Source organism: Amblyomma maculatum, chromosome 2 (assembly GCF_055883805.1).
Source record: "Amblyomma maculatum isolate TAMU_Amacu chromosome 2, ASM5588380v1, whole genome shotgun sequence".
NCBI lineage: Eukaryota > Metazoa > Arthropoda > Arachnida > Ixodida > Ixodidae > Amblyomma > Amblyomma maculatum.
This window is the reverse complement of record NC_139345.1, coordinates 108,369,846-108,392,192: the sequence shown is the minus strand read 5'-3', so window position 1 is coordinate 108,392,192 and position 22,347 is coordinate 108,369,846. Positions and strand designations below refer to the sequence as shown.

Sequence of the window (22,347 nt, the reverse complement as noted above, 5' to 3'; positions counted from 1 at the left end):
CAGCGAGTTCAACATTTTGCTTGCCTCTAATTATACATCTAAATTTTAATAAATACAAGATTGAAGACTGACAGTGCCTTCTAGAGCAGTAGAAACAACTTTTTTTTTTGTATGTTTGGAAGCCTACCACTCGGGTGTAAGCAGAGAAAAACACTAGCCTGTCAGCACAATTAGTAGTTCACACAAGCTTGTTGCATGCGCTAGGAGTCACCACAACAGGCTAACTCTGGAAACTATGCTCACACACTGCCTTGGAGCATAAAAATAAAAATAAAAAATACTTGTCTTCATCCTCCCTTTATGTGGGGCTGGTGGTGGGCTTTTACTATGCAATTTTGAGAGTTTCCACAGTGCTTATGAATGCAAGCTGGTTTATTCAACAGTCCACTCAGAGAGACAGAAAAATAAACTGTAATGTAATTGTGCGGGGTGATACACCCAGGTCAGAGATTGGGAAGATCAAGAAGAAAGATGAATGCAGGCAAAGGACACAGGCTACACAAGACATAAGGCAGCCAACAGCCTTCACCAAAACTGCACGGGTGAACAACAAGCTAAGGGCATTACTTCCGGTGATGGTCTCTACATATGAGAAATGAGGAGAGCTGAGCTATCTACAGTGATCGCAGTGACGGCAAGAAACGAACAATTGAAAAACCAGAGTGAAAGAATGAGAGGCGTGCCACACGAGATGAGAAGAGGTGAGAGATTCAAGCATGAAAGCGGGGGAGGTGGTGACGCGGCTGCGGGCAAGACGGCACACGTACCAGGCAGTAACCCTGAGGCACGGGCGACCTGGCCCCTCCAAAGCGGCTGGGGCTATGCCCCTGGTTCTGAGAGCGAGGCAAGGAGAGAAGAGAAAGAAAACAAAACGAGTCCAGAGCTCTCGATCAAACTCTCCGAGAGACAACAAACTAGCTGGGCAGATAAAACTTTTCTGAACAGTGTTTGGCTGAGAGGCCAGGTTTTGGTGGAAAGTGTCTCGTGTCATCAAATTCGAGAAAACAAGCATCTTAAGTCACATTCCCTTTTGGTTCTTTAAGAGGACGTGGCAAGTGAGCAAAAGATTGAAATAATGGGTCCATTAACACATACACACGAAAAGGAATGCTGTCTAATATGTCAAAGCCAACAAAATTACACTAATGTGCACATTACCACTAACACTAAGCAAAATTTTTTTGAAAAATATAGAACTTTGCAACTGAACAATTACAGAACACAATATGGTACAGTGCAGTCTCCATATATTGAAAAACACTCAACACAAATTGAAGGACACCGCACTAGAGTACAATCTATTCACAGCTATTACTATAGGCCTAAACCCTTGAGAGGTTCTTTAACAAAAAAAAAAAAATAAAATAATAATAATGTATTAAAATAAAAAAAATTGTGGTCGTATTTGTAAAGTTGTCCTTCAAGCTTCAAGTAACATGAAATTCAATGAAATCCGACATAAAGCTAACCAACTGAGCTTCCAACTTTGTTCCTACATTTCTAGCAGACACAGGTGAAAAAAGATTCACATTACATTGATCGTCACCACAAGAATCACAGATGCCATTAGCATTTATCAACATTGCATGCCAACCACCCCAAAGAGGCCATTCACACTAAAAGTGAAGCTTTCATAAGCTTTAGTTGGATACAGGCCCAGAATGACATTGCAGATACCCCTCAAAAGAGGACCTCCAGCCCACTGGTGACAATCGATCCCCACGACATCTGAGATAATCCTCCTGGACCAGCTAGCATGACAACAAAGGGAGAGGCAAATGAAAGGCGATCCACCGCAGCCTGATCGGATTAACCATGGCATCATGAAGTTCGGTTGTCACAACTGGCTGAGGGGCCTCATTTCAGGGGCACCTGTATTCATTCTTGAGTTGCATCCAACTAGTAAAGGGCAAGACAGACACTTTAAGATGCACAGATACCATCGTTAGCACACTTACAATCTGTGAGCCATGTGATCAGGTCTAGTGCCACTTGCATAATCATAAAACGAGGTTTTTTTTTTTTTGCTTGTTGAAGGAGCAGAGCCATGAAACATCCATCATCCCACTTTTCGATGCTAAGCATGATGTGTGGAGTAAGCAGCCACGGAACACGAAGTACTATTCACCAATGCACGCTGGACGATTCCAATTCCAATTTCTATGAGTCACGAGCTTAGTAGCTGTGCTATTTACTTTTACTAGTCAGGTCACGTAACTGCGAAAACGAAACAATGCAGTCCATTGTGTGGGTCCAAAAACATACCTCGCACAAGCCCATATACATTTCTTGGTCACTTTCCGTCACGACCACAGCAGCCTTCAGATAGCGCATCTTATCATCAACAGCCAAATGTTAACAGGGCAAGGCAGCCACGCAAGCACCACTGATGCATTAGTGCTGACACAAATATGTTCATGCTCGCCTTAATTTAGAAATAAACTGCCTCCTAAGTTTTGCTTGTTTTTGTATTTCTGCACGCAAGGAGACCCTTCAACACACTTTTCATAGCTTTAAAATTTAGTGGCTTTAATCATTTGAGTACATAATTGAGCAGGCTTAGACGTAAAGCCTGCTCAATTGTGAACGGCTTCACTTATGCACACATGATTAATATTAACTCTGGTAGTTTATTGCATGCTGCTTTGTGCACTGATCTTTCCTTTTAGGACCTTCGAGAAGCCAGCTAATCCTGTTTCATTCTTTTGTCAATTTCACAATGAATTAATATTACTGGCAATTGCTGATAAAAGTCACAGCAAGTCCGCCACTCACCTTAAAGTACTCATTTATTTTCTTTGGGTTCTCGGCAACTGCTGTTCGGGTTCCTTTTCCTGGAAAAAAAGAAAAGAATAAATGTGAAGAAAAAGCTTACCATGAACATACAAGCAAAATGACAACAGCCACTTCTTTCGAACTTGGAGGATTGTGCAACAAATACATGGCAGTGAACCACACAATATTTTTTTTACTGTGAGAATTTTACTGAAAGTTTGTTGTAGGGAAGTTGGCCTTAAGCAGCACAATGCAAAAACCAAAGGCTAACTCAAAGGCAAACTCAAAAAGGGCCAGGTTGTCTATGTCATCTTGTTCCTTTTCATTTCACACCCGATTTTTAGTGCTGAATTCTCATTAGACCTCATAAGAAAATCACATCCAGTCCAAGCAGTTGCTTGGTTTGGTTTGGATTATGGGGTTTAACGTCGCAAAGCAACTCAGGCTATGGAGACGCCATGGTGGAGGGCTCCGGAAATTGACCACTTGGGGTTCTTTAATGTGCACCAACATCGCACAACACATGGGCGCCTAGCTTTTCGCCTCCATCTAAAAGCGGCTGCCGAGGCCGGGATTCGATCCCGCGTCCTTGGGCACAGTAGTTGAGCCCCCTAACCAATGCACCACCCTGGCGGGTCCGTGTATTTGTGTTTTCTAGACAAAAAACAAATGAAGATACAGTACATCATATGCTAATCATGTCACGTGACCTCACAATCTCCTTCCTATGACCCATTTCAAGCTAGACATCATATATCACTACATGTACTCAATAGGCCTTTAGACAATACAATAACACATGGAAAATAATGATGGATAAATTAATAAGTATAAAAAACGTGGTTCTTGAACAATTTCAAAAGTAAAATGAACCACACCACTACTGGGGCTGTAATCATAATTTCTAGTACCTGCAGTAGACGTGGAGTCTTCTTTCGGGCGTTTCCTTTTCCGATCTGGCTGGGGAGGCGTCCGAAGGTGCTTATCCGGGGTCTGCGGCTAAACAAGTTAATATAAGAATTACTTGTTAAGTGCATCATAGCTCCTGCATTAACACTAACACTGAGCTCTAAAGCTTGACAAAAAAATAACGCACCTCTAAGAAAATGTGTGCCTCTTTGACTAGGTAGTTTTTTAGGCCACATAATTGCACCAAAAGTACCACAGCTCTAAGCCATAATTCCACTGAAGAAAACTACTACAGGTGTGTACTACTGGCCACACAAGTTTACAGGATGTGCATTCTTGAAAGGAACCTTATTCTTGCTCAGTCTTGCAAAGCCCTTCAAATGGTACTGTTGCCATTGGATAGGACCTGCATGACCAGTCATACCTTGGAACATTTCAGGCAACTCGATCATGAGGCAGCGCACAATGTTTTTTTCTCGGCACACATGCGTTTATACCGTGAAATATTTTTGCCGATAGTACATCCAACTAATTTTTCTGCAGAAAGGCTCTTGGTAGCTTGGCACTCTTCAAGTTTATGCTGGTTACTATAAGTGAGTTTCCATATAAACTAGTCACCACCACAAAAGTTTACTCTAGGCGACACCGGTGACAGACTTTCTTCGTGTCCACTTGTAAAGCCCTCCATTCACCTTTACCACACCACGTATCATATACTGATTAGGGCAGTCGCTTTTATCCACAACCCACGTTAGAGGGTTAGGGTGCAAGATATGAACTGAGCAAAAAGAATGACAGAATGTCCTGCCTGGGTTTGCCAATGCACTGCACTATGATTTGCAACCCTTGCCTTGGCTTGTCCATCACACACACACACACACAAAAAACAAAAGCATTAAAATTGGCAAACTTCTAGAAAATCCTTAAAAGCATGACTTAATGAATGCCAAAAGGCCATTTCCGAGATTAAGAACACAAAGGAGGAACAGGCACAGTCATGGCCAAACAGTATTTCTGGTGGCGGCTGCAGCCATGAAACATTCAGGACAGAAACATGAAACAAAAGTGAACCTAGTGATTGTATTCAGATATGTGGCGCAAACAAACACAAACACAGGAGAAGATACACAACAAGGCTTTTCTGAGTTTTCGCGTGTGCAGGACACGACTCGTTTTCAGTTTTGAACCCCGTGAAACATGGTAACTCGAACCACCTTTACAGGCTGAAGTGTTCGAAACTATTTTGCCCCAGAAGGAGCGCAGCGGGGTTTGTGGAGCCTCTTCCAAGCGAGCACCCCTGTGAGAGCCGGGCGCCAGACCGGGGGACGCTTGTACCCATTTTTACCGGTGGGTGTCCGGTGGCGGGTTTCGAACGAACCACCTCCCGCAGGCGAGACGGACGCCCTAACCACTAGTGACATTACATTACTTGAATACCCCCTGGGCTTTCAAAGGCGAATACACTTGCAAAAGTGTCCACTTTTATTTTCACATGTATACCATTTCCCCATTTATTTTGCATGTCCACCTGAAGAAAATTTACAATGGAGAAGTCGCCTTGCACCCACAGCGCAAGCATAGCCACAAAACTGCTATGCTTCTTGCCTCCTCACAAATCCCATCCCAGCAATCAGGCACCCACCTCAAGTTCCTTGTCAGAATGCTGCGATCCGAGGCTTGTGTTGCTCATGTTGGAGTCCTGGTTGTGGTTAGTGTTGTTTGAGCTACCCGAGGAAGAAATGTGCCCCAGAAGCTGGGAAGCCGGCACGCCCCCTAGGGGCACACCCACTCCGGCACCGGCCGCCATTGCGCCCCCAGAGGAGGACTGAGACGTCTGGCCCAGGTAAGGGCCGCCCTGACCCAGGTTGTTGCACAGTTGCTGCACCGGGAAACAATCAGCCAGCATGACACACACAATGAGAGACTTGGCCAAGCAACAGAGCCCACCAGAGTTAGCAGGGACACTGTGAGATAGGCCAGTACAACTATGAATGGCACACACTGGCACTTACGTTTAAAGCATAGCTCCCTTTCCTGTGCACCATAGTGCTTAGCTCATAGCCCTCTTACGCCACAGACTATGCAGGCTATGCACTTTTTTTTTCATACAGCCCACTCTAACAAACGTTTAGTTCTGACAGTAGAGAGCAAAGAAACCAATTTAACATAATGCCTGAATTGCATATTAACATTGTCTTTACACTTGGCTGTCGTAAGTTACTCAATATGACATGCTTTAATGTTAAAAGTCCTGTGAATTAAGTGTTCCAATTAACTGGTTACACAATTACATTGCGCTGCACACTTGGGGAATAAGGCACAGGTTACGTTCACATCAGAATTTAGCCCAGTAGTTTGTTAAAGCGGTTATAGCATGGAAAGCAACTCACCCGACTCCCTAGAAATCGAGCTTCCAGCAATTCTTGTTTTCGTGGGTCCAGACTATGGATATTGTCCATTGTCTCAGGCTCCCACCTGCATAGACAGAACAAGGAGAGAGAGAATGAAGGCTTAAGTTTGGTAAATGGGACATCATGTGGGTGGTGGTGGCAGCCATGGTTAGACAACCATCTGCTTGACATACAAGTACCATTCAGTAAGCACCCCGACTACTTTTTTCTGCTGCCCTAATTCCTTAAGCCGCAATAGCTGCATAAACATTCATCTACGTGCCCTTGCGCTGGATTCAGGATGTGCACAGTGAGATCGAAACGGAACAGAGAACACAAGCAAGACGGTCCTCTCATCCCTTTCGATGGCGTTTCATATTTTGAGGCTTCGTTCGGACGGGGCGGATCGATTCGCGAAGCGAGAACGAAAGCCTGCAGCCGCTCCCATTACGGCGCAGCGCGGGCGGCCATGCAACGGGCAGCCGTCGTTCCTCCACGCAACAGCCCCAGGCTTCCGCGAGAGGACAACACCCGGACGACGACGCCATATCGGCGCACAGCTCACGGGTTACACGTTTAAAGGCCGCCGCGATAGCGGGGCACAGATTAACAGATGCCTCCCGTATAAATCGAGAAACAATGACAAATGACTGCAGACCAGTTGAAAGACAAATAAAAGAGAAAAAGCCGCAATCATTTTTCAGCTGCTAGTTGGCGATATGGACGGCAGCTCCGAGAAAATTCGCGAATCTTCGCGACGTGCACTGCGTAAGGAGGAGGACCGGACCTTCGCGCCTTGAATCTTTCCAAAAAGGTGCCATTGATCGAAGGCTGCAATGGGGCAGACGTTACAAAAGTGACGCAGAGTCGGGCCATAATTATACGAAATGATTTACACAAAACAACGGCTGGTACGGGGAAGCTTCGTTGTCTTTCCCGTCTTGACGCCGCCCAATGAGATTTTTTTTTTTTTCTTCTTTTCCGCGGTGCATTTCACGAGATTTGCTCGCTGAGCGCGACAGACACGACGCGATATCACGAAGGTCACCTGTAAAAGCAGCACCATCCCCTCTTTACTGTTTCCCTAGCTTGCCGAGCTTTCGACTTCGTATGACGTCGGCTTATCCTTCGCACTAGATAAACAGGCAAGATAATGATACTGGCAACTACTGCAGTAACGACTAGCATGTTCGAAAAAAAAAGGAAAAAAAAAAAGAAAAAACCTCGGTTTAACGCGACCCATTTCGCAAACACGAGCCGTCGCGCAACATTTCTCTGTTCGCACACTTCGGCCCTCAGTGCTCAGCAAGAGGGAGATCGAACTGCGTTTTAAAAACCTAGACATATAATTAAATAAAAATAAAAACAAGGCAAACAAACGCGGAAACGCACGCACAAATCCCACACACAAATTGGATGCCAGCCGCCGCTATTTTTGCAGCGCGACGTCACTAAGCACGACTACATAGCTGAAGATGACACGACCCCTCGGTGTTTTTCCACCTCGAATGGAAAGGCCAGCGATTCGACGGCTCACGCCCCGAAAGGTAACACGCCGGAGCAAGTTGACCGCATCCTAAGGGGCTGGCTGGGAGTCAGCACCGCCCAGAAGAAGCGTGACATGCCAGTTTTTGCTTCGGACGGCCACCCTCCAAACTAGAGCTACTGCAAACCAAATGGTTGCGCCGCAAGTCGAGCGCGCAAGTTGAGCGCGCGAGAATAACAAAATAATAATAATAATAAAAGATATTACGTTGCTCCCGCTACGCCTTTCCAGATCGAGGAACATTTAAATAAATGTGGATGGGGAAAAGATCTTCGGGGTGGGCTGAAAGAAAGAAAAAGCAGGAGGGGGGGGGGGGGGATACACAGAGAGGAAGGGCAGAGGAGAGCGAGGCACGCGGGTGAGAAGTGTGTGCACGAGGGAGATAAAAATGGGGGATGGGGGGAGGAGGGAGAGGAGCCACAAAGAACATGCCTTCCCCCGCCGAAACGCAGCCCCACAGGAGCGGCCGCCATGATGGCAGGAGCACACACAGTCGCGGCGGAGCCACGCGTCACAACAGGAGAGCCGACATGATGATGACCCGCTCGACCGACGACGATGGCAGCAGGGAGAAGCGCGCACGCACACACGGCCAGAGACACCGCTACTATGGCAGGCGAACGAGGCAGCACAGCAGTGGCGGCGGCGCAGCACGGGTCGCCAGGAAGGAAATCACTGGCGCCGCCGCCGAAGACGACCCGCGCTGCCTTCTACGCACCTCACCGCTCGTTCGTTTCACGGCGCATTCCAAAGCGCACGACGCCGACGCACCGTTTCGCCGAGCAGCCAGCCACCAACCCAAAGCGAGAGGATAGAGAGAGAACCAACGAGCGAGCGAGGGAACGAGGGAGAAAAGCTGTGCAAACCAGCGCGAGCGAGCGACAGAGGAAGGGAGAAAGAAACGGGCCGAGCGAACGAACGCGGCAAAAGAACGAAACAAAGAAGCGAGAGCCAGGCGCAACGGATAAAAAACGAAAACAAATAAACTCTCGGGGAGAGGAAGCCACCTTAAACGCCAACGTCGCCTCTCTCGTCCGACCGAGGCGGCGTCCACATAGCAGCTACGATGCTGGACTCTGGAGTAGTGATCGAATACTGGGGGAGCTGCTAAAGGGGGCCGGCCGCTAGGATGGATAGAAGAAAGGAGCTGCACCCCTTACTACAGCCATCTTGAAAAGATCCAGTAGAGGCAGAAAGCAACCCATCCTCCCATTGCTGTTGTTGCTGCCGTCTGAATTCGCCGTCTCGAGAGCTCCGCTTCTTTTTATCTTTTTATTGTTTTTTTTTTGTTTTTTTTCTATACATGCCAGAGTCGGCGCAGGATCGTTCCGCGGAAAGCTCCCAGTCGGTGCGAGCGAGCAGCAACACACGACGCTGCTGCCACTGCCGCCGACTCGGCGCTAGCCTCTCACCGTCGGAACCGACCGACCCGCGTGCATAGTGGCGACGATCAGGCGCACGTGTCGTGACGCAAGGCGGAGGTGACGACTGCGGAGGACCGCGCATGAAGTGCCGACGGCACAACAAGAGAAAAAAAAAGCCGCAAAGCAAAGACACAGCCCTCCAGGGTTGGCTCGCAAAATATGACACCACTTACAAGATGGCCCTACATTTCTCCGTTTTCATTTGACCGTGAAGCAAAAGTCCTGTCTCTTCTCTCGTGACCGTCTTTTCTGCGCACATACCTTCGCATTCGTCATGAACCCACCCGCCCAACAACGTGTCCTGCTGCTCGAAGCCACGAAGCATCCAAGGCCTCCGGACCGTGGAAAAGGATCGTAGTATTCTTACTGTAGAGAGCGCGTAAAGTAGAGCATCCCGAGTGGCGCAGAAGATGCGACGAAAGCAGCAGCTTGACGCCGACAAAGAATGGTCATCTTAGCAGCACTTGTTCAAGCAGAGCTAAACTAGTGTTGCAACAGACGGCAAAAGGGACTCCTGGGTGGTGGAATCACTGTAAAGCAATATTATACTCCTGTTGCACTAATGGAGTTTCTAAGAGGCGCTGCTGTCTACGCGAGCTTGTTTCAAGCTCGGGAAGGTACTTTACAATAATGCGCAGGGCATTACATTACTCGCGAACAAAAAACGGCAAGCGGAATCAGCCTAAGTTTGGTGAATACTATCATTTTTGGTTCCATGAGCCGAACAATGGTTCCGACGGCCGCGTTTAGGACTACACGAAGGATCCAAAAACACCAATATTTAAATATTGTAAATTGGTTTATATAAGTAAGGAAAGGCGCCGTATGTCACCCTTTTCGGAAACCGCGCCGTAATAGAAGGGAGGAACGAAGGAGTGAACAAAGAAAGAGGCGCCATCATGGAGGCGGGCCAAGGAATAATTTAGACAACCTAGTCATCTTTAACGTGCGCTGACATCGCAGTAGCGTCTTGACCACTGAGCCACCACGGCGGATCCATTATTTTAACCACATCTTGATATGTTGCCATTCTGGGTTATGGGACAGGTTACGTGTCAGAGTTCTGCCGAATTGAAATGAGGATGCAACAGTCTTCTTTTTCTTTCTTTCTTTTTTTTTTTTTTTTGCTTAAGGCTCACAACTTTGACCTCCGTTTAGGCAGGCAGCTGAAAACAAAATCGGAACATAAGAAGAAAAATTCAATACCATAAATTACATACCACACGTACAGCGGCTGATTCCACAGAGCTTCTTACAGAGAAAAAGCTATAAGCCGTACACTTACCAATACCTATACTATGGGCGCCCAAGGCATGTTGGGAAGACAATTAAGGCTTCGGATGTGGCTCGTTTCGCTTTCACGTCTGCTTTGTGCGCTTTGGAGGAACGCACGCAGTTCATTTGACATCGGTATTATCCGAACGCTGCAATACTGGACCGCAACGACTATGGCCACCGTAAAGAATGCGCAGGTACAGATAAAATGCCCTCACAAACCGGATTGCATATAAATATATTCTTTTAAACAAAAAAACAAGTGGCCCTTTGTTCCTTCAGTTGCAGCATTCTATAGTGACTTTGTAGGCTTGTTTGTACGTCAATAAGTGGAATCAGATCAGCAGAACTTGTGTGGAGGCTGAGCAATCAGAAAAACATTGGTGTCAAGCAACTTGCTTTCGCTGTGGAGAGCGTCGATCATTTCACGTGAAGTCGCGTATGAGCTAACCTGCCTTTGTTGTCTCTGGCTGCACCACTGAAACGGTCTTTTGGAGATAAAGCTTCACTACGCTAGGTAGAGGCGGTCTTCGCGTGGGTTTCAATTTGATCTTCAAGGAGCAGGAAGACAAACTGTTGCTATGCGGTTCAGGGTCTTCGCGTGGGTTTCAATTTGACCTTCAAGGAGCAGAAAAACACACTGTTGCTATGCGGTTCAGGCGTTCACAGAAAAATGCGAGATGCGGCCCCGCCGTGATGGTGCAGTGATAAGATGCCCGCCTACAGTGCCGGAGTTCCCGGGTTCGACCGCGACCACGGCGGCTATGTTTCGATGGAGGCGAAACAAATTGGCGTCCGTGTGCTCACGTTAAAGAACCCCAGGTGGTCGAAATTACTCCGTAGCCCTCCACTCCCGGCTCACCTTTCTCTTTCCACTTTCACTCCCATCTTCCTCCCTTTCCTTACGGCGCGGTTAAGGTGTCCACAGAGCAAGTGTGACCGATACTGCGCCTTTCCCTTCCTGTGAACCAATTATTATTATTATTATTATTATTATTATTATTATTATTATTATTATTATTATCGTACTTTAGTGGTCCAAAGTTCCGTCTAAAATTGTTGAATGGTGGGTTGCGCGAAGCGCGGTGATAATTGCCGCTTTGCTACCCCTAACGGCGCTCGTATCCAGTCGGTCACGTCACTGCAGGATGGTTGCATCATCGCACCTTGTACTTGCAACCTCATTAAAAAAAATATATATATATATATATATTACTCTCCGGGAGCCACGTGTGCCCTGTACTTTCGGTGAACAAATGCTGGTATTAACGGCCGTCGCACTATGCCTTCCTCTCCCCAAAACATCCCACCGCTTGAAGTGTAGGACCACCATGGTGTCTCTCTACAAGGTCATAACGTCGACCCTTTGACCTTTCACACTGAGCCAATGAGAGAGTGGAAGGTGGAGAGCACATGATTAACCACATGGGCGACGTCACGCCGCGCCACCGCGCGATGGAAACAGCCATGACGTCAATAGCGGAAACGCGCAGCAACCGCGCCTCGACTCAGAGCCAGCCATGAATGAACACCAGTGGCGATGATGATGATGATTATTATTATTATTATGATGATGCGCTTAGCGTGTCTTACCGACGTCAGTTAAATCCGGCTTCGAAAAGTTCTACCAAGCGTAACCATGCTGTGAAGCTCGCGCAATGATATGTTTAACTATGCCAAACCTCTGCTAATTTTTTGATCCCCTTGGTGCGTGCTTCCGTGTCGTAACTTTAAATTCGTAGTAAATACTGATTGCTGCAGGGATAACCTCGAACTGTCTAATTTGCAAAAACAGTGCGCATGCTCTGTGTGTCGATCGAGGCAGCAAACGAAGATTAAAGAACGCCTTCGCTAGTCCGCTTTTTCTTACTGCGATGTGCACCGACATGCCGTAGCAGCAAAGAGCGGATTTATGAGCTGCTCTGGACGATAATCGGAAGCTCTCAGTCTTGTGATCTGCTTTCTGCGTGTTTCATTTCAGCCTAGGCCGAAAACCTTGTGGTCATGCCGCGTGAACCCGCATAGCAGGGTGACACCCGACGAAATGCTTCAACTTTTTACAATGTCAAAACAGACGCCCCTAAAGTACGTGTTTTAGGCGTTAACATTTTTCGAAGCAATATTTGCTCTAAAATGTGCGCTTGTTAATAGCAAAAAAAAAAAAAAAAGGACACTTTACCACTAAAGTGCGATGAGGCGAAGGCCATTAGAGTGCGATGGTGGTGGTGGTGGTGGCAGAAACAAGAAACAGACAGACAGTGGGGGCGAAGCCCCTTGCATGGCACTTGGGTGCTCCCTTACTACATGGGAGACACACTTAAAATGGATCATAGCCCGCACCTCTATATAGGTTGGATGCTTCCCCTGATGGGGCTGGGACAGGTAGGTCACCGCAGCTTGCGGCGGGGGCTGGCCTGTCACTGAATTTTTATCTGTTGTAGGCCGTTATTGCACCCACCACCGCTTCTGTGGTGGTGGACGATGGCCGTTGTTGCGGCGCGCGTCTATCCCCCTTCTGTTTTCTTTCTTGTCTATTTTCTCTTCTATGTGCACGAGGCAGCGGAGGTGGCTCAGCTACAGAGCCAGTAGCAGGCCCGCGCATTTTCTTTTCCTTCTTACTACAACCACAACAACAACAACGCACCTCTATGATCCATGCCGTCGTTGCACCCGCCACCACTTAGGTGGTGGACGACGGCTGTTGCGGCGCGCGTCTTTCTCTCCCTCTTTTTTTTTTCTTTTTCTTCTCTACTTTCTCACTTCTGTGTCCCGCCGTGGTGGCGCAGTGGTAAGACGCCCTACTACTGTGCCGGAGTACCCGGATTCGAACCCGACCTCGGCGGCTGCGTTTCGATGGAGGCGAAACGAAGAGGCGTCCGTGTGCTGTGCGATGCCAGCGCACGTTTAAGATCCCCAGGTGGTCGAAATTACTCCGTAGCCCTCCACTACGGCTCCTCTTTCTCTCCTTCCACTTTCCTCCCTTCCCTTACGGCGCGGTTGCGGTGTCCACAGAAAACAAGTGAGACAGTTACCGCGCCTTTCCCTTCCTATAAATAAATAAAAAAAATCTCACTTCTGTCCGCACGAAGAAGCGGAGGAGAGCTCCGTTGCTGCTCCGGCCGAGCGCTCGCGATCAGAGGAGAGCTCCGCTGCTGCTCCGGCCGAGCGCTCCCGATCTGCCATTGGAATTCAACGGAAGATTCGTGGAGCCTTGGAAAAGCAAACGGGGCGCGTGAAGAAGCTACTGGCATTACGAAAGGACTCAAAGAAGTCATCTAAGGTTGTGAGCCAAAAACAGGATGTGGACGATTCCAGCAGCTCTTCTTGGTGTCGTACACTGCCCGTCGCTTTCAACGCTCAGTGAATGTGATATGGACATCGAGCTCCAGCGAGAAGATAATGAGCGCTGTGTTTCGTCGCCGACCTCAGGATCGGATGGGGCACAAGAAGGTCGCTCGGAGGAATACCCTCCCATGAAGTCCCGTCATTCTTCAGGAGGGCCGGGAAGCTCCGCCTAAAGTGAGTGCAAAGCACTTTCGTGGTGCCACTTCAGGCGCGCGTCTGCCTTAATGGCGTTCCGAACTTAATACCCGATATGGCATTAGGACTGAAAATTCTTTGTTTAAACGCCCAGGGGTTTGGTAATATGCGATAACAGACAGAAATAGATTTGGCTTTCAGAACAAACTGTGAAATCTTGTGACTTCAGGAAAATTTACTACTCTTTCTGATGTATTGGCATTTAAGCGCAATTTTCATTTGGAGTGCTTCTTTTCGTTCGCCACTTCGCGCTCGAGTGGCGTAGGAATTGCGGTGCTAAACAGATCCCTTTTGCGCGATCATCACATGTGATGGGTTTGGGCGTGTGCTAGCGTTCGATTGCTTATTTGCGGCTTTGAGGTTACGGATCTTGTGCATTTATGCTCCGGCGGACTCCAGCCTTAGTAATAAACTCTTTAAAGGCTCGAATGTTTTCTTTTTAGACGGCCGCCATTTAATAACAGTGGGGGATTTTGTGTCATAGACTCGCATGTAGATGTTCAAGGCCCTGGTCGAGGGCGACCGACTTGGAACGCACGTGAACTGCAGCGCCTGGTTCAGCATTTTGCGCTTCTTGATGCGCACGAACTCATGCATGGGTCGCGTTTCTGCTCGACATGGCTTGCGTCGTGGGTCATCTGCGAGCAGGCTAGACCGCGCATATGTGCCGCAGTCCCTTCCAACGTATGTGTCGGCTATGACTGTTGTGACCTTGCTTCAGACGCCCATTCACATTTCTGACCACCGGCCAGTCATGCTCAGCCTTATCTTTACTAGCGCTGGCTCACTTCGTCCGTGGCGTTTTGATGTGCGCGTACTACACGATTCGCGTTCGCGTGAGAGCTTGTCGCGGGCTTTGCGCGTCTTGCTTTCTGACAGTGCTGAAAATGAATGGGACACGCTCAAATCAGTGTGGCGCGTGCTCGGTTCGGTGGAGGGTCGTGCCCTGCGTCTCCCTGAGACACTCGAAGTCGTGGTGCGCGGCCCTCTGCCGAACTGTGCGTGCGCCGTATTGATTTCAGTACTGTCGGAGGGCGGGGCGCGTGGGGCTCGCGGCGGGCTCTCACGCGAACGCGACTACGTCTTCGAGTGTCTCAGGTGAAGTACTTACTCCCCAGATGGGCCTGGGACAGGTAGGTCACCGCCGCTTGCGGCGGAGGCTAGCCTGCCACCAAATTTTTGTCTGTTGTACGCCGTCATTGCACCCGCCACCTCTTCGGTGGTGGACAACGGCTGTTGTTGCGGCGCGCGTCTTTCTCTCTCTCTTCCTTTTCTTTCTTCTCCCTTTTCTCCTCTGTCTGCTCGATGGAGGCGAAACGAAAAGGCGTCCGTGTGCTGTGCTCTGTCAGCGCACGTTAAAGATCCCCAGGTGGTCGAAATTACTCCGTAGCCCTCCACTACGGCTCCTCTTTCTCTCTTTCCACGTTGACTCCCATCTTCCTCCCTTCCCTTACGGCGCGGTTGTGGTGTCCACAGAAAACAAGTGAGACAGTTACCGCGCCTTTCCCTTCCTATAAATAAATCAGTTCTCCTCTGTCTGCACGAGGCAGCGGAGGTGGCTCAGCTACAGAGCCAGTAGCAGGCAGGCCCGTGCATTTTCTTTTCCTTCTTTCTACAGCCACAACAACAACCGCACCTCTATCTTCCTCTCCTTTCACTCCCACCTTCCCCCCTTCCTTTACGACGTATCCGCGGAGAATTGAGAACAGATACCGCGTCTTTTCTATCCTGTAAATCAATTTCAAGCGCCGCTGATGCCTGCTGTACGAACGTCTTCTAGACATCTGGATCTGCTTCTGTTCGCTGTGTGCTGTGGCGTTCGAGGAAGCGGCAAATGAAAAGCGCCGTGCCTGGATCGACGCCCGGCGGGTTCAGCTTCGTCTATGCATGAATCGCCTGGTGAGACTTCATGACCAGTCCTGACCGTACGCCCCTTGTCGAACACCCCCAACATTCCATTGAGCGCATCAAGTTCACCGGCGTTCTATAATTCGTTTACAGGAAATTAAAGGCACAGTATCTGTCACTCGCGGAATGTCGCTATCATCCTCACGGTAGACAAGGGCAATTATATGATAAACGTTTCACAATCCGGGCGTGGCGCTGTTGTCAAAGCTCTCGGCTGGAGATCTAAGGGATGGAGGTTCGATTCCCGGTAGAGACAAGGTTTATTTATTTTTAGCTCTCGCCCCTCGAAAGCGTGACACGTCTACTGACAACCGTCTGTCGACAACGATGAGCCAGTAAAGGCTTTTGTAGTAGTATAGTAAGTGGTTTTATTATTATAGAATAAAATAAAAATAATAAATGATGGAAAAACATTTTTTTTTTTTTGCCTGCCCCGGTATCTGCTATCGAAATGAGCTGAAGCACCTGAACTGGGGCGGCGGAAATAAAGAGATTGCAAGGAGACAGGTAGGAGAAATCAAAGAGGCGAGCGACAGGGAGAAAGGTCAGTTTAGGTTAGAAGGTAAAGGAGTGTAATACAATATTGTACACGAGGCTTTTGCCTTAAAAATTGTTTTCGGCGGTTGGCTATATACTAGGCGACATGAAGAAAAGGCCACCTCACCATGGGGATTTCGTTCTCTTTCAAATTACTTCACACCTGCTAGCTTTTCTGCTCATTTATTGCAAAGCAAGAGTAGGCAGATTTTACTTAAACACACTTTTGACTGTGAAACAACGTTTGCTTGCAATATTTCTGCAATTCATGCAGTCGTAATAACGTTTTAGAGCCGAGCCAAGCAACTAGCCTCGTCTTCCTGGCATGCCAACAGGGAACTAGAATATGCAGTGCACCAGACGGGGGTCTCCGCGTGTCCCAGCCTGTTCCAAACGAGTGGAATCACAGCGCCACCAGAAATCTATGAATAACAATGGTGCTTGAGCACTTATTTGCACTCACAAAACTTTCGGTGTACTGGTACGTAGCCAAAAAATACTTCGTTATTTAATGCATCATGCATGTCCGCAGCACAGGTTTTTATCGATTCTTTTTGAAGACTAACTCAGAACGCCATAGCAAACGCATAAACGCGCTCAAGAGTGCGCTGACAGCAGCGCCGCCGCTTCGTTCGCTATTCGCTAGGAAAACCGCAGCATGGGAAATGGGAATTGATGCCTTGATGCGCGACAACATAACAAAGCAGTGGCAAAGCACAGGGCTCAAAAGCACTCTCGCTGCAAAAGAGCTCGTCGTTCGCCACTGGCTTGCGAAGAGGGTGAAGCTGACCTCAGGATAGAAATGTAAAACAGTTGCTCTTTACATGAACTTTTGTTCTCTCATTTCGTTAACATCCAGAAGGCTGCAAATATGAGTACGCCCAAAACATGAATCGAGTTTCTCTGTATGAAACGTAAAAAAAAAAAAAAAAAAGCGACACCGTACAGTTGCGCTCAAAAGTGGAGAGACCATGAGATTTGACGAAATTGTCTGTCAGCGTTTTGTTCCTCTTCTCATTATATAATAACGCCCGAGTACTTTTGTCAGGCGCGATGTCTTCTACAGGAGAAAAAAAAAAGAAGTAATCGCGGCGGTTCGTGCGGTCTCTCCACTTTTGCGCACGACTGTGTACGTGTGCGCTGTCGTCAGTAGGTGACCGAAACAATGAAAATTCACGCTGAGCTACCACTGAGCGGCGATAACAGGCAACAGCTCCACGTTCGGCCCACAGCGACCGCGTTTATTACAACTGCCCGATGCCCCTGCTTCCTAAAAGCCTCCGAGCTGATCCGTGTGCCACCAGCAGCGCGGCAAGTGACCACGTGCCGTGAGTTGCACTTCTCCCATTCCCACATTCACAAGTTTAGCTTAAGCAATATGGGCACGGCCATTGAGACACATACCGACTTTCGGACTCAGGTAAACTTTCCATGGTTGCACATTTACTAAGGGAACCTCCGCGGTCATACACATGTCTCGACCGCGAAACGAATGTGGCTGTTCGTGCACGTGACACGTACTCTTCCCAGACAGCTTCGAAGACGCCGACTCCTTTTGCGCGGGCCTAATTGGTTCTGCCATTATAAGACCCACCGAACACGAGGGAGAAGCGGCGACAAGGGTGTCGGCCCGCGGCTACTGCGACGAAGAGGCGCCGGACCGACTGACAGGACAAAGAAACCGACAGAAGCCAACAGGAAGAACGGGGGTCGAGAGGAGAGCAGAAGCTGCAAGGCAGACTACCGGGTCAGTGCTGGACCGGAAAGCGCGGGGTCTAGTAGCCGTCGCTAGAAATCGGCCGCAGACAACCTGTCCCTGTGCCTGCCATGACCAGCACAAGACGAGGCCAGCTCAGCCAAGAATGCCCAGCCTAGCCGCACCAGTCAACCAGCAATTAATTGATCACTCATGTGCCACACCATGCCAACGCTGCCCCAGTGAAGAACAGCCCAATAGCCACCCGTAGCAACACCGAGACAGAAGACCTAATACACCTGAAATCAATTCCGACTTTCAGCTTCTACCTCCACGTGCCCGTGTGGATTCAAGCTCATATGTTCATTATGGGCTCATATGTGGATACATGAACATATGAACAAGTGGCGCAGCGCACCCGTGACGAAAGCGGTCTCTGATTACTCAGAAGCACCAGAAGAGGAGGAATACCAGTCGCATTCACTGTATTTATGGATGGGTCCCCAGATGTGGAACGCATCACCTGTGCATTTACACTCGTGATGATACATTCCTGACTGCACCCTGACACAGCGAATCTGACTTCATTTACTCGACAGTGGGCGAAAGTGCCGCCACGGAATGTGTCTCAACTTTGCGATCGAAGTTCAGCCTCTAGCAATGCACTTCAATCTTTAACAATGCGCAACAGCTGAACGCTGTAAAACAGCCACCTCGTTTCCTCGCATTATAGTACAGGCCACTACAACCAACATTACCGTACATGTACTACGTGCGACTTCCATCTAATTCTGCCAACTTTCTAGTCAACCGCCGAATAGCTATGCGGCTCTTCGTTTTAAAGCTGGTTCACAATGGCCACCCCCAGCCCGGTCAACGAAGAAAGCTCGGCAAGATGCTTATGGTATTATATATCACGCGCGCGTGTGTGTGTGTGTGTGTGTGTGTGTGTGTGTGTGTGTGTGTGTGTGTGTGTGTGTGTGTGTGTGTGTGTGTGTGTGTGTGTGTGTGTGTGTGTGTGTGTGTGTGTGTGTGTGTGTGTGTGTGTGTGTGTGTGTGGCGGTTTAAGCTTCGCTTGAGTCCACTGGAATGATAGACCCTGTAACGCCGCCTTTTCAATCAACGGTTTTTGTAACGAAAGCTACATAGGCAAACGAGTTTTCCGTGGCGGGAGGCACAGAGCCGTTGCCTAGCAACCGCCGCAGCTGGCGGACGCCGCGCCATCTGGCTGTCAAGAAGCAACCAGAAGCTCTCTCGTCTTTAATGCAACAACACAGCTAGACATAGTGAGTAGCGCATCTTAACTCTTCTCTAGCGTGAGGATGATAAAAGTGATGATGATGATAGACTAGTCAGCGGCACATTTCGGGCGAGCATGTACTCAGCATTAAACAGGATTGGATCGGACTAGATTAGATTGGACTGGATTGGTTGGATTGCATTTCACTGGAATGAACTGCACTTGATTAAGACTGGATTGGATTATAATAGACTGGATTGGATTACACTGAATTGGATGGTATTAGATTGGATTGGAGAGGAGTAGGCAGCCCAACGCTAGGCACGCATACTTTCGCTACGTATATCCTGCCCTAGCTGAGCTAAGCCACAGCCAATGTTTTTCGTCGGCTCGTTCGGCTGAAACGCCATCGGCGTAGTAATAGTAGTAGTAGGAGTTCTCGGCACCGCGTGTCTGAAAAAAAAAAAAATTAAAGAGCATTGCAGAATCTACATTGGAGTAATGCGAAAGCGCGGATGCTGCGGTTGGTTGCTTCTCGTTGATTCTAGTAGCTTAATTCACGTCCTGTTTGCCCATTTTAGTATTTGGTACTCTCAAATTGCGCGCCAATCCCTTCCTATGCCCTTTTTCGGCTCTACTTCCGGTTCCGTGACGTCACATCCTTGACGTCATATTCACTACCGCACCCGTTTCTCTTTCCGCTTTCACTCCCATCTTCCTCCCTTCCCTTACGGCACGGTTCAGGTGTCCACAGAACAAGTGCGGCAGATACAGCGTCTTTCCTTTCCTGTGAACCAGTTATTCTAATTAATTAACTTATTGGCCTAATTACTTTTTCTGCAGCAACATTACGTCAGCCTCTATCGATTGACACCATTCATCCTCTATCACTTCTCAATTACCCGCAACTGCTGCGGACACGATTTTGCGGACGCGGTCTGCGGACAAAAATCTGTGAACATAGCGAAATAACGCTTTGGCGTTAATAATCAGAGGTGGCGTGTATGTATGTATGTATGTATGTATGTATGTATATATATATATTGGTTTAACTCAGTTATCACGGAATATCGTGCAGAAGCAGGGCGCTAGACAGGATTGTGTTGTCGTGTCTCAGTTATTAAACGTAATTTTGCTGTGTTAATGAGGCGGCCATGCTTCAAGACCACGCACTGCATGTGCGCTGCAGCACTAAATGTTCTGAGCCCCCTGCAGAATTTACAGTAGAGAAATGCGAAAACCTAAGCGTTGCTGCTGCACATTGCCCCGCCGGGGTGGTGCAGTGGTAAGACGCCCGACCACTGTCCGGAGTGCCCGGGTTCGAACCGACCTCGGCGGCTGCGTTTCGATGGAGGCGAAACGAAGAGGCGTCCGTGTGCTGTGCGATGTCAGCGCACGTAAAGATCCCCAGGTGGTGGAAATTACCGTAGCCCTCCACTGCGACTCCTCTTTCTCTCTAACCACTTTTCCTCCCTTCCCTAACGGCGCGGTTCAGGTGTCCACAGATAACAAGTGAGACAGATACTGCGCCTTTCCCTTCCTGTGAACCAACCAACTATTGCTGCTGCCCACGGTACATCGCGCACCCCTCGTCGAACACAACCAGCGTTCCGTTGAACGCATCAAAGTTACCGGCATTCTGTGATTGGTTTACAGGAATAGGAAGGCGCAGTATGTGCCAAATGTTTCAGTGGCCACAAGAAGTCCCCCGGAAAGGTCAAAGGTCAAATCGGCTTCAGACTAAGCTTTTTTTTTTTTTTTGTGAGATGGCGGGTAATTGTGCGTGCAGCACTAAAAAATAGTATCATGGTGGTTTGTGATTGTAGTGATTGACGATTGGTGTTTGATAGGCGATAGCAAGTTAATGAAAGCATTGTAATTACCGTATTAATTTAAAAAAATTGATGGTCTCTACGATGTCTCTTAAGAGAACGGCGAAAGCCTACCCTTTCTCTCCTATCATTTGCCTCTCATCTTATCGACGTTCGCTGCAGCACTACATACAATTGTAATTGGTTTACAGGAAAGGAAAGGCGCAGTATCTGTCACACACTCCGGCAAGTTTAAGCTTGGACGGTACACCATCGCTCCTGTCGCGTGGTGTTTCTTGGCGCGCGTTCAAGTGCGGCATTGCAGATGGCGGGAACGTTGGACAAGTACTAATCTCGTGGAATCTCGCGGAATGTGACAGATCTCGATCACAACTCTCGCGCACGGGATTTCGTTCCATGAACCAAGGTTTTCGCCTTAAAATGAAACAATCTGGAAAAGGGGTTAAAGATGTCAAAATGCTCAGAATGAAAAGCCAATGCTTGCCGATGCTAATTAAGAAAAATAGTGTGTAATTGATCAACTAATGAATCGAATAAAAATGAAAAATTGTAAAAAGGGGTTCCAAATGCCCAGAATGAAAAGCCAATGCTTGATGATGCTAAGAATTTTAGAGCGTGTAGTTTACAACAATTAAATCCTTGAAATAAAAGAAATGAAATTTTGAAAGGGAAAGAAACAAAGGCATCAAAATGCTCAGAATGAAATCCCAATGCTTGATAATGTTGATTAAGAAAGCTTAAAATGCGCAACTGATCAATTAATTGAAATAACTGAAAAAAAAAAGGAATTGGAGGAGTTCAAAAGTGTCAAACACTCGGAATGAAAAGCCAATGCTTGGTGATGCTAATTAAGAATGTTTAGAGCGTGCAAATGACGAATTGAAATCATTAAAAATTGAAAACAAAAATAGAAAAAGGGGGAATCAAAGGTGTCAAAATGCTCAGAATGAAAATGCAATGCTTGACAATGCTGATTAAGACAGTCTAAAATGTGTAATTGATCAATCATTAAAGATAACTGAAAAATGAATCATTCGAAAAAAATAGGGTACAATGGTGTCAAAATGCTCAGAATGGAAAGCCAATGTTTCCTTATGCTAAGCATCGGTGCATGAAAAATGTAGAGCATAAAAAATTACCGACGATTGCGTTACTTCCTAATGCGAAATTTGAGCGCAGCAAATAAGCTGTTTCACCTTTTCGATAGATTGAGGCAAAGAAATCGAGCAACACAGGTATGCGCTATCACATATATATATTTTTTTTTCACACGTA

At 47.8% G+C, this 22,347-nt stretch overlaps 1 protein-coding gene across 11 annotated transcripts in view; it reads right to left on the bottom strand.

The window, feature by feature from the left end:
- Positions 1–22,347, bottom strand: part of Tlk (Tousled-like kinase) — a 137,229-nt gene that overhangs the window by 18,508 nt on the left and 96,374 nt on the right. For 5 of the 11 annotated variants that reach the window (XM_084595016.1, XM_084595018.1, XM_084595019.1 and 2 more), the window contains 5 exons: positions 6,075–6,159; positions 5,327–5,563; positions 3,687–3,774; positions 2,776–2,834; positions 768–833 (listed from right to left, as the gene is read on the bottom strand). In XM_084595016.1, the coding sequence (XP_084451142.1) occupies positions 768–833; positions 2,776–2,834; positions 3,687–3,774; positions 5,327–5,563; positions 6,075–6,143 (519 nt within the window). In that variant the 5' untranslated portion in view covers positions 6,144–6,159. The other 6 variants (XM_084595014.1, XM_084595021.1, XM_084595010.1 and 3 more) reach the window with 4 other exon arrangements.